We start from the raw sequence: 13,093 nt of genomic DNA, 5'->3' as shown, positions 1-13,093 counted from the left end.
TTTTATTATATTTTTTTTTTATTGACAATGTCATCTTTATTTTCATTATTGGTCCACCAGTAAAAAATTTGATAAATGATATATGAAAACAAGAAAAATTAGTAATATCTAATCAAGTAAATGTAATACAAATTCATAAAGAATATCATTAACACAGTCACAACACACACGCAAAAACTTGAGACAGAATTTTAACTTTAAGCTATATAATAATGATTTTTTTTCCCCTTTGATGTAAATTTCTGGTAACAGAGATTTAAGTTTCTAAGTAGGGCATTCAGCAAGACAACAACGAAAAATTTACCATAAATGAGATCATCCAGGAAAATACACAATAAAATATTGTACATTCCGGAGAAAGTGTCCAAATGTAAATTGTTAAATAAAAATTTGCCAAAGTAAAGAAATCTGGCTTTTTTTTTTTAAGTCAACATAATATGCTTGAAAATCATTCTGTTTACAAATGTATAGTACAATTATTACTCATTCTAGTCGCATGGATTGATCATGTTCAACGAAGACAGAAAAAGCAACACAGTTTATCTTAACTAATTGGAGACAACCAACTACGTAATAATATATTTTTGTAATGTAGCAAAAAATAGACATCAGCTTCTGTTTTGTACTTAGAATGTTTATTAAAACACTATATTTATTATTTTATGGATGCTTTATAAGCTTATATCTTCTTTTTTTTTTTTTTGTTAATTTTGATAGCTTTCTACAAGTACAAGTAATAAAAAAATGGCATCCTTCAGAAAGTAAGTCCCAATATTGACAGTGAGAATAAAATTACAGGCAATGAAGTGAAAATTTTTGAAACAGAGAAAAGTTTTGAAAAGTACACTTACCCACAGAAAATACTATTAAATTAGCAGTATCTACAACTGCGAAAATAGAAGCTACAAAACTTTAAATAATGAAACTAGTGTAGCTTAACCAACATATAAAATGTAATAGTAAGCTTAAACAGCATATGATTGTGATCAGAGGCTTAAATCTTAAATTATTCAAAAAAATTAAACATCAATAAAAAGTGTTTACTTTTGTTGGGAATAGTTTACAGAATAAACTCCTTGTCCCACCAGCCCAGCTGTGGCATAAATATATGAGCTGGCAATGCCTCCATGCCGACCACTACTGCACCATCACATTCCTGAACACATTAACAGTCCTTGACTTGTTCTCGATTCCCCAGATGTTCAGGATTTTAATTATGTATGTAGTATGCTCAAGACTCCATAATAGAAAGTAAAATTTTGTACAAATCATCTTCTCTAGATAATTTTATTGCAACGATATTGATGGGGTGTCACTGAGGTTGATCAAATTTTGTTTTATTTTTCTCATGCTTAAAAAGACATACGCCTCCTTCAGACATCTCTCCTGGGAAAGGATGAACATAACTTTATGAAAAGGGGAGAGGTTTAGAGGGAAGTGGAAGGTTGCAAAATGAGTGGAGAAGGCTGCAGCATTGTGATTGGCGACCACTGGAAGGAAGAGCATGATGCCTTCTGGACAGCAGTTTCAGGAATGTGTACCTTGAAGTTGTGTGGGTATGTACGAGTGTACACGCCTAGGACTGTGCAGTTCTCACAGTCAGCAATGTGAGCACAAGCCACTCATTTTCAATCCGGCCGGCCGGTGACCTTGTGTGTATGACATGTGTTTGAGGACAGTAGAGCGCTCGCAAAGGGAATCACTATCCGCAGCACCCCAAAATAAACACAACGAAGACACATTCCAACCTACTCCTTTCAAATTCTAACTTTTTTCAACCAAATTTTCTACAATTAACAAAAACAAAAGCTCATGTTTCGAGAGTGTTGTTATTTCCAGAGGTTCTTTGAATAAAGAGTTGACTCTGATCAAACATGAATGACAACAGTTTACAAGCAAGCTACCACAAAGAAGACAATGATGTACACAGTAGAACAAAGTAAAATAAAGCAAAGTAAAGTGAAGATAGGACAAAAAAATTAGTGTGTGTGATGCAGAAACCATGATGGCAAAGTTCTTCACAAACTTGTTAAATAATTAGTATGCACTCATTATGGTAGAAAGATTACAAATATCTTCTTTTTAAAACTGTCCAAATTTGTAAGTTTGTGATTACAAATTAGTGAAGGGTTGAATTTCAATTTTATTGAATCCGAATCTCGTATTTGAATCCTTAAGAGTGTTTCCAATATACCCCTTAAAACAAAATCTCAGTCTCAAGGGTCAAAAATTATATAATGTACAAGAAATGAAAGATTTAAACTATGTAACACTTTAAATGTTCACAATCTTGGGGAATGCTAAAAAGATAGGTATGAAAAAAATAATAATTGAAATAGTAAACTTCAGATGTTGTCAGTGTTGAAATTATAAATTTACTTTATTTCCTCTAATATTTTTCTTTCAATCTTTTTCCTCGAATATTAAATCCTTCAAATACTAAGAATCTGAAAGTATCTGAGGATTTGATTTGCCCATCCCTATTAGAAACATATACTTATGTTGAAAATAGAATATTTTAGCAAGTTCACAATACACCAAATAATTAAATTCTTCTCAATAACATTTATCTAAGACATAAATCACAGATTACTATCAGCATGATATACGTAACATTTAAAGACACAATAATCAAAACTACAGTGAAATCTCATAACAAAGTACGTACGTCAATTAAAACTTTATAGAGTACTTCTCAGTAGTTTTAAGAGTATAGTATTTCCAATGCATTCGAGACATTTTACATTTAATAATACTTTAGTATAATTTATGTTAATTACTAAATACTAATATTTGAAATTTTCTTCAGGTACCTTGCAATGAGATTTCACTATAGTGAGTACACAACAACTGCCAACTAACCAGATTTAGTAAAACAAAAATGTCAAAATAAATCTGTAAACAGTACGAGTACCTCAAATTAATATTCAAGATGAGATTAAACTGCGAAAATATGAACACTGATAACTGGTAACGAACTGACAAGAGTGATGTTGTCCGTCCCACATAATGAGATGCACGTTATGGAAGAAGTACCGAACTTATTTCCTGTTCAGCAGTAACCTCGTACGTCACCTGCTGACATTAACAATGTCCCACTGCACAAGCGTAGGCTTACCACACAGCTCCATCGTCACCAGGGAATCTTTGACCATGGCCTGCGCGCCCAGGCATGTTCCCGCGGCCATGTTGTAAATGGGTGTCCCTTTCTGCTTCCCAACAAACAACAAAATAACACATTCAATAAGTACACAACAAATGTGCACTACCTGGGCTTCAATATGAGAAGAGAAGATATACGGGAAAAAAACAATAGAAACAATTATTCACATCCCCTGACCCAACACTTTCGTATATTTCACATCACCTTTTTCTTAGGTCTGTACAATGCTCTTGCTGTGTGCAGTCTTTTCTATAGGTCACATAAAAATAAGGTGATTTTCTGAAATTAACTCTTGATTTTGTATTTGAATTTGCTATTGCTTTACACAAGTCAATAACATTCAGTAAGCATTCTTTCATCCAAACTGATCAAACTGCTCATGTTAAAAATTTCTGGAGGCTGCTGGCATTAAAAATCCAATCAAAAATAGATAAATGAAAATTGATTGAACAACGATTGATTGTATGGGTTTTATTGACACTACCCTTAACTTATGTGTCAGGGTATGGCAAAAAAAAAAAATTAAAAATGTAATCATTTTAAAGACTGAGGTCTCTGTGGTTTAGAATGACTCCGGTAACTACCCATGACACCACCTGCTTTGAAGGTAGGTCCGCATGCGAAATCATGGCATAATGGCTTCTTTTTTTACACTCACTCTCTCTACTGCTATAAGTTCAGAACAACACCATGTTTATGCTTTCTTTGATGATGAGATAGACTGTATATGCCCTTTCAAAGCATTGATTTATTAGGAAGAAGTACAGGTTTTTTTTTTTTTAATTGTTTCTATAACAAATCATCCAACTGTTCTGTAAGAAATCACTAAATGGACATAATGAATACTTCAACACTGTGAGATTAAATGCTTTACTATGCCAGGAATTAGCTTCAGAGAATATTCCCGATTTTGAATCATCAGTGGTATTCCAAATAAAACTATGTTCATGTTCGATAATCCGGTAAGATGCCTAATCCGAAGTGGTCGTGGTCCTAAACATGCTGGAATAATGAAATTTTACTGTATCTACAATTAGTCTATCCCATTAAATGATAGTTTTTTAGGACATTAAACTCTCATTTCATACAAAGAATTCCATTAAATAAAGTTAAGTAAACTTTGTTTTGCGAAGAACTAGGCAAGCAACCATTAACCAGAAATTTTTTTCAGAAAAATTATAGAAGAATATTCAGCTGTCAAAGTAAAAATTTGAAGACTTACTCGTCAGAAAAGTGCTCTTATTTTTGAGACATACTTAGCAAAAACACAACCATACCACCTTATGTTAACTTTAATACGAGTTGTAGCCAATGTATTTAACTTCAGAAAAGCACCAGAAGAGATGCTTTGCTTTATTTTGGTAAAAGTAATTCTAAAAGCTTTGCTTTGTTTCTTGCCTGTAACAACAGGCTTAAATTAGCATTGCTTAGATAAACCCAACATCTAGTAAGCCTTCAACACAAAAAACCCTGTCTTAAACCATGGATAAAGTAATTTAAATAACACATTTTCTCAACTAATGCCTGGTCTTAAATCTTCTCGTTTAGGACCATGGCCATGCCCCATAAGCGATTTGGCCAGTTTTCCAGAGTTAATACTGTTGGTTTGTAAACTGTTTAAACCTTAACTTGACTCTCGTGGTGTATCCCCCCACTCCTGTCTTTTTCCCTGTATCCAGTTAGTGTGTGTATGTCGCTGCCATTGCTGTTTGTGTGATGTTTATCATGTGTAGTAAAAAATAATCAGTACTTATTGACAAATGTATTATTATCTAAATTGCATACACCCAACAAAGGTATGGGCCCAGGTGTGTCAATCAGTGCAGATTAAAGAGTTTGGTCGACGCGGGAGTGCATATATTATTAACATTTCGCATCGTGGTATCATGGCATTGAACAGTCTGACCTTCGTGGAAATACTGAAAGGTCATGAAAACTATGCAACTTTGAAATTTCATATGAAAGTTTTGTTTAATCTTAGAAGACCAGAAGGTTTACGACCAAGGAAACATCAAGGTACATGAAGCGAGAGATAAGGTCGCAAGGCATTAGCCGAGATTTCATTACTGGTAGAGAAGGATTTAATCCACCACAATAAAAAATGTGAAACATCAAAGCAAGCATGAGACAAGATCCAAATGCTATTTGAAGATTCTGGCCTCACTCGGAAAGTCGGGTTGTTGCGTCAATTAATCTTGACTCGCTTAGATAACTGCAAATCAGTTGAAGAGTATGTGAATGAAATAACTTCAACAGCCCAACACCTACGTGATATTAAATTTGAGATATCTGATAAATAAATGGGTTGGGACCTTATTGCTAGCAGGTCTCCCGCAAGAGTACAAACCCATGATAATGACCTTGGAGAGCTCAGGAATTCCAATTACAGCTGATGCCATTAAAATAAAATTGCTACAAGCCGTAAAATCTAGTTGACGTCAACTTCAATCATCCAATATTGATACAGAACTCTACAGTAATCGATTATCATGGAACCATAACAAACAAAACAAACTGCAAACAGTGCCTCGCAAATGCTACAACTGCAACCGGACGGGACATTTTGCTGCAGATTGTCGTGTCAAGTTAATGGGGAATGAAAGAACAAGGGTTAGTGATTTTGACTATGAAACCAACAATGCATTTTTAGCATGTATGTTAATGTGCCACCAACTAGTATTTTTGGCACAATTTTAAATTTGAATTTTTTTTTTTAAATTAAATAATGTCACCAGTCATTCCTTTGCTGCAAGAACTTAAATTTGTTCCTCCTCCTGTACACTCCCATTTAACCTTTGTCAGACTTGTCTCCCCAAGTTTTCCCAGCCCTAGATCTGATTTTGTCTACAATTCAATGACCCAGCAGGGCGATCATTTTTATTCCCGCCTTGGCGCACAGACGTCTCCTGTAATTCCCCTCTGATTCGTGACGAGAACTACTAGGCCCTGCAAGCTCTCAGGACAGGCCAGTTCCAAGACCTGGCCTGACACGAGCACTTCTTGACATTATCGCGAATCATCTTCGCCAAAGTCTAGTCACGCCTCCGGGTCCTGTAGACCACCTTTCCCACTGTCATCAGCAGCACAACCCCCCCCTCCAAGTTTTCCTGGGAACACTGGTCCAGAGCGATGACCGGCCACTAACCCCGGCCAGGGTCGGCCTCTCCCCAAGGCCATGACAGTAGTACATGAAGTACATAATTATGCCACCTAGCGGTTGTTTTGCGAATCACTTCCCCCGGGAGTTTGAACGCCCGCAGAACGCCTGTCCTCTGGCGTCTCCCACACTAAACAGTTCCCGTAGTTTCTTCCTAGGCCACCAGAGCGCTGGCTCAGTCCTCTCCATAAGCCCAATGCTGCTACCAGCCGACTCGTGCGAGTCAATCTCTACTCAGTTCAGCCACACCTCAGTAGGTTGCGCTGATATTGGGCAGTACGACCAATTTTGAGATATCGAAGTCTGCCTTTCCTCAACAAGAACCTCAGTAATCTTCGGAACCTTTCGGTTCGAGAGCCGAAACCTTCCCCACTTTCTTTCGTTAACGTCGCTTTTAATTACGAGTCTCGGCCGCCCCAAGATTCGGGACTGACTGCTTAGTATCTACATCATTGGAATGCCTCTCTGTTTTTCTTTAAGATGTGATCAGATTAGACAAGGGATGATTCCCACCATGGTAGTGTTGTTAGTCGGTCCACGTAAATCTAGCTAAAGTAGTCATTGCAGATAATTAATTTTTTTTAAAAAATCATGAATCATTCGTGGTGCGTTCGTGTGCTCAACCATCGGGCAGATCCTGGAAGACATCACCCTTTTTGACAGGGCCCAAGTGCCGGACCAGGGACCGAGTACCAGGGTACAAGCACCGGGCCCTTTCCAAGGGCCAGATCAGTCTCCACGAGGCCAGATGACTCATGCCCTCTGATGTCTAGTCAGCTGTCCACTTCATCTAACAATCTTCAAAGCGCCAGCCTTTCAGTTTTTAAAAAACCTTTTCGGACTAGCAACCAACCACGACGTTTCTCAGATCAGAAATGCAGAAGCTTACTACGATTATTTAAAATGTTTATTGTCACGAACTTTAATTAAATATTATTAAACAACTTATACAACTGTTAATAATGGCCGGCCCATTATTTTATTAATGTGATCTTAAATCCAAGTTGTATATGCAGGGTGTCTACCAGATCTAGTAAATTAAATTCCCTGATTTTTCCAGGTTTTCCAGGTCTAAAACTGAATTTTTCCAGGTTTTCTTTAACACAATTACGACATTCCAAGAAACTGAAAAAAATTGCATAATCTTACATTGACGGGTTTCAAAGTATTTCAACTGACTTAAATTAGTAAAAAAATTACCTTCTTCCAAACGTGGCCAAAGTGACTCAATTGATGGCAAATAAAACATGCTGCTACAAATATTTCACACACTTCCTTTTGCAAAAAAAATTAGTAAAAGGAAGCTCCCATCAATTTCGCAGTGACTCAACTTTTGCGTCTATTGCACTTACTTCAGAACGAGCCAAATCCAACATTCGAGCCTTCTTCAACTGCAATGACTTGATCTCCTCTTCAACTCTTCTTTTTTCTGCCTTCTTCTTGTCTGTAGCTTCCTTTTCTTTTTGTTTTGTTTGCAGGGCTTCCTTACGCCTACAACTAGCATTTCTTACATACTGCTCTACACCTCCAGAACGTTGAACAAAGTCATACATCTGTCTTTGTGCAATCAGTATTTCTTCCTGCAAGTTTTCAGTCAGCTGATTAGAATTCACTGAAAATCCTCTTTCCAATGATGCATTTCCATGGGAAAGTACCAACACCATCCTCACAAACTTTAGAAGACCTGTTTTGGAAGCTACTGTATATGCCTTAAGAATGAGCATCCACAAGTGATCAAGGCGCCCGTCTTCTCGAGAAAAAGACGAGAACAGTGCTGCAGAATCTTGCAAGGAACATACCAACTGATATGATCACTCAATGTTATCAGCTTCTTGTCCTGATAGCCACCTGTTTTGAAGACAACATTCTAAACTGTACTTCACACGCTGTTTCCTCACACCCGAATTTAAAGCCACAGACGGACATAAGCAGGAAATTCCCTTGGTAAGATTGTACTTCAGGGGACTTTTGTCTTGAAGTTTTTTTACCATAACCTTTAGACACGTCCTATCATTTTTCTGTAACAGGACAGACTTTTCTGGTACTTTCTCTTTCTTGATGGCATGGCGTACTGCATAACCCAACTTGATATTGTTAGCAGTCAATAGATTTTCCTGGTTATCTACATCCAATCGAGATACATTGCGTTTCTCCCTAAAGCTCTTCAGTAGTTTGGTTTCAAAATTTTCCTGCCAAAGCTAATAAAACCAGTGAATCATAGAGAAAAGGTGCCATGGGTGCTTCACTTTGGAACATTGTGAGAAACAATTCCAGCTCTGATGCCAAAAAATGGAAGAATGTCAATTTTACTTTTAGAAGATTATCTTCAAGAGCACATTTCACTACACTGAAAGAGAGAGATGAAATAGAAACTTCACTAACAAATTTCTTTAGGTGGGTAACGTTTTCATGGCACGCTCAGCAACTGCAGTATTCCATCTGATTGCACAAAATTTCTTGGGAAAAAGCTCTGATCCAGTTATTCTAATGTAATCTGCCCTCCTTGCAGATATGTGCTTAAACAAATAGTAACTGTGCCTCAAAAAACTAAAAAAGTCCCATTGTGTAACAGAAATTCCAGTTTTGAAAGCACCATGGACCGTATGAAGCCCACAGCTACCAATTTCTAGCAACGATGTTGAATCTTCACCAAAAGTGTCTGTGATATGTATTTTCAACGCTAACAAAAATGTCCAGTTTACGTTGAGGGCATCCATAGATACTTAAAATTAAATGCACCTGTCGGTATAATCTGAACGTGGGAAGCACATGTTGCAGCACGTCACGTCAGCAGGATAACAGACCATCTTGAACCAGTTTGTATCACGTGATTTGATGCCACTTCCGAATCCGATGGTAAATAAAAGAATTTGGACGTGGGAACTGTTCGTTATTTGCCATTCAAAAATAAAAATGGGAGGGGATACACATGATGCCACGTCAATGCAAGCTGATCAATAAACAAAAAACGTATTGCCAACTACAACCTACCAAACAAAAATTCCCTGATTTTTAAAAAAATTCCCTGATTTTTCCCTGATTATTCCCTGATTACAAAATTCCCTGATATTTCCAGGTTTTCCAGGGTCAGTAGACACCCTGTATATGTTTTCTGTTAATCAACTTATATATCTATATTATATAATGACAAATAACCAAAAGTAAAATCAAAACAGAGAAACTAATGTCTGGACGAAATCATTATTTTACCTTCTGAAACCAAAATACCCACGAGTCACCCTCAGTCATCAGGTGAGAGTGACGAGGCGTGACATTAACAAACTTGGAAAACAGTGAAACTGAGTGGTATTTAGTTTTGTGTGCAACAGTGCATTTGACAAAAAATAAGTTAGGAAATTATGTGTCCAAATCTAAGCTAAAAATACTAAAGCAAACAACAATCCTCTCATGCTGTCACTTATGTTGAAGATCTATGGCACCACAGGTTAGGTAATTTAAACAGAAAATATATGAACTTGTTAAAAACATTGGCAGATGGAGTGCAGAACCTGCAGACAAGCAAGGCCCCATGTGAAGTTTGTGTCAAAGACAAACAAACTTGTTTTCCATTCAAACAAAGTATCTTTAGAACAAAGGAACCCTTGGAACTGGTGCATATTGATTTATGTGTTCTCATGGAGACAGAATCTATTGGAGGCAGTAAGAAATTTTTGTCCTCATAAATAATTATTCTCGGTACACAAATGTGTATTTCCTGAGGGCAAAGGATCAGATCTGTGATGTGTTCAAAGAATACTGTGCACTTGTTGAAAACCAGAAGGGTCACAAAATAAAAATCTTGCACTCAGATAATGGGACAGAGTTTGTAAACAGAAAGTTTTGCAGTTTCCTGAAAATGAAGGGCATTAGACACCAATGCACCGTCAGAGCTTCACCACAGCAGAACGGGGTTGCGGGGCGTGCTAATCGGAAAATTGTTGAAAAGGCACAGTGCTAATTAAAAGATGCAGGACTGCCAAAAATGCATTGGGCCGAAACTGTAGCGACTTCTGTCCAAAATAACAACAGGAACCCCAAAGAAAGCAACTGAAGGAAATACAAGTTCGAAGCTTCGTATTCAAGGAAGCCCAAGCTCAGTTACCTCAGGATCTTCCGTTGTGAAGCCATGGCCCAAATTCCAAGAGAGAAGATAAAAAAAAATGGGACCCCAAATCTGAGAAACTGATATTCATTGGTTTTTGTGACAATACGAAACATTATTGCCTCATCAATCCGATGACTAAACAAGTGATTATCAGCAGAGACATTGTGTTCTTAGAAGAAAATATGCTCAACAAAATGCCAGCAATGGTGAGAGAAGGCAAGTCATCGCACAAATTGCTGGTGATAATGAACAACTTATGTCTCAAGAACTAGAATCTACGCAATACAGGGAAATCAATGACTTAGCTGCAGATTCAGACGAAGAGTCCTTCAAGGGGTTCACAGTAAATGATGACCTTGAAGAAACCTCCAGTCCTCAACAGTTAATAAGATATCATCGTACCCCAGGGCCTAAAGCTGCCTATTCAGATTTTGTGACTTACTTCATTGAAGAAAACAACCCCCTCACACCAGGGAAAACTTTGACAAGTCCACAAGCTGCAAAGTGGAGGGAAGTAATTGATGAAGAACTATCTTTATTTGTTAGTAATGAAATTTATGGGTGGACTTACCGGATGGCACAAAATCACTCAAATAAAATGGGTGTTCAAAATTAAAAATTCAGACTCCAAAGAACCTAAATACAAGGATTGTGGAAAGAAGGTCGGTATAGACTATGAGGACACCTTCTCACCGGTGATTAAACACACCTCGCTAAGATACCTCTTTGCACTGGCAGTAAAGGAAAACCTTGAGATAGAGCATATGGATGTGAAAACTGCTTATTTACATGGCAACTTAGATGAAGTCATATACGTGCAACCTCCAGAAGAGCTCGAGAGAAGGCCTCCTGGCAAGTTTTGGCGGCTCAAAAAGGTTAACTTAAACAAAGCGGAAGGTGCTGGATTCGTCGTATAAACCAAGTCCAGGGATGGGGCGAAGACAGTCCAAAGCAGATCCTCGTGTCTTCATATATGCCATATATGTTGATGACCTTATAATATTCACAAATGAACTGCAAATTCAGAGGCAAGTCCAGAGGAAATTAGAATCAGAATTCAACATGAAAAACCTCAGTCCATTAGAAAATTGTCTAGGTATGAAAAAAATAGGGACAAAGAAAATGAACAACTCTTTATTGAACAGAGGAACTATATAGACATCATGCTTCATAAGTTTGGCATGTCGGACTCCAACCCCGTCTCAACCCCACTGGAGGCCGGGACCACCCTTAGGGACCCTTTGCAAAACGGTACGGAACATGATAGTGAAAATGTGAATTATGGTAAGACAGTAGTACCATTCCATCAAGCTATTGACAGTCTCCTGTACCTGTCCCAAGTTTCTCGCCCACACATCATCTCTTGTGCTGTTAAATATTTAAGTCAATTTACAACCACTGACAAAAATGCCATAGGCTTGTTGTCATGAGGGTGAACACCTGAAAGGTGTTTCATAAAAAAGGGAACCCTGAGTTTCTTAGCTACAGCGATGCAGATTGAGCGAGTGACAATAATAACATCAATTACTGGCTGCAGCGTCAAGTTCATGGGCGGACTGGTTTCATGGGCTAGTAAGAAGCAAAGAATGGTTGCCTTGAGCACAGTGAAAGCTGAATACATTGCGCTCAGCTTCACTGTTCAGGAAGTCTCACGGTTTAGAATGTTGAGCAGTGAACTGCAACCCAAACATGAACGCAAGCCATCCATTGTGTATTGTGACAACAAAGGGGCAATACATCTAGCTAAAAACAATCTAACCAGCCAAAGATAAAACATATAGATATGTATAAGGCATCAATTTTTTTTGGGAGCATGTTAAAGACAAAACTATTGTTGTTAATTATTTATCAACAGACAACATGATATCAGACATCTTGACAAAGCCCCTAACCAGAGAAAAACATAACCAATTCATCAATATGTTAGGTCTTAAGTGATGTCTACCAATATGTTAGGTATTAAATGATGCCATGTGTTTATTATCAAAGCTTGTTTATTGTTTGCTTATTCCTATAATGAGTGTTTGTTTTTTAATGTCATAAATTGAAAGTTTTATTTTTGTACCTACTTTCAAACAATTTGAGGGAAGTGCTGGTTTGTAAATTGTTTAAACTTTAACTTGACTCTAGTGGTGTATCCCCACTCATGTTTTTTTTTTCCCCCCTTTATCCGAATAATGTGTGTATGTCGCAGCCATTGCAGTTTATTTATTTTGTGTAGTAAAAGATAATCAGTACTTATTGACCAACGCATTATTATCTGAACTGCAGATACCCAACAAATACAAAAAATAAAATTTTTTTATAAAACAAAATTTGGAATAATCCTGTATACATTTTTCTTTATTTGTAACATGCCCGTCAACACTAAAGCAAGTTAACTTTAAAGATAGACACAATACAAATACAGATACACAATAGACAAAACATAAGACTAACTGACTGGTCAACAAAAAAAAAGACTAAATGGTAGGGGTACTGTAATGTAGGGCCGGCACTACATACAGGCAGGCATTGGCCACATGGCAGGCACCACCCACAAGGGAGGCACCAACTGCATGCAGGCACGGGGCACCAGGTACACGTTGGATCTATCTTTACATTTTGCAATGAAACTTTTTAATCATATTTTACAATATCTAATTACATGTATAAGTTCAATCTGTAA

At 37.3% G+C, this 13,093-nt stretch overlaps 1 protein-coding gene across 1 annotated transcript in view; it reads right to left on the bottom strand.

Annotated features, from left to right (window-relative positions):
- LOC134531746 (polypeptide N-acetylgalactosaminyltransferase 35A) overlaps positions 1–13,093 on the bottom strand; it is a 52,311-nt gene continuing 39,218 nt past the window's right edge. The window contains exon 11 of the mRNA XM_063367619.1: positions 1–3,209. Coding sequence (XP_063223689.1) covers positions 3,072–3,209 — 138 coding nt within the window. The 3' untranslated portion in view covers positions 1–3,071. The remainder of the gene's footprint in view (positions 3,210–13,093) is intronic.

This window comes from Bacillus rossius, chromosome 5 (assembly GCF_032445375.1).
Source record: "Bacillus rossius redtenbacheri isolate Brsri chromosome 5, Brsri_v3, whole genome shotgun sequence".
NCBI classification, from domain to species: domain Eukaryota; kingdom Metazoa; phylum Arthropoda; class Insecta; order Phasmatodea; family Bacillidae; genus Bacillus; species Bacillus rossius.
This window is presented reverse-complemented; position numbering and strand designations above follow the sequence as displayed.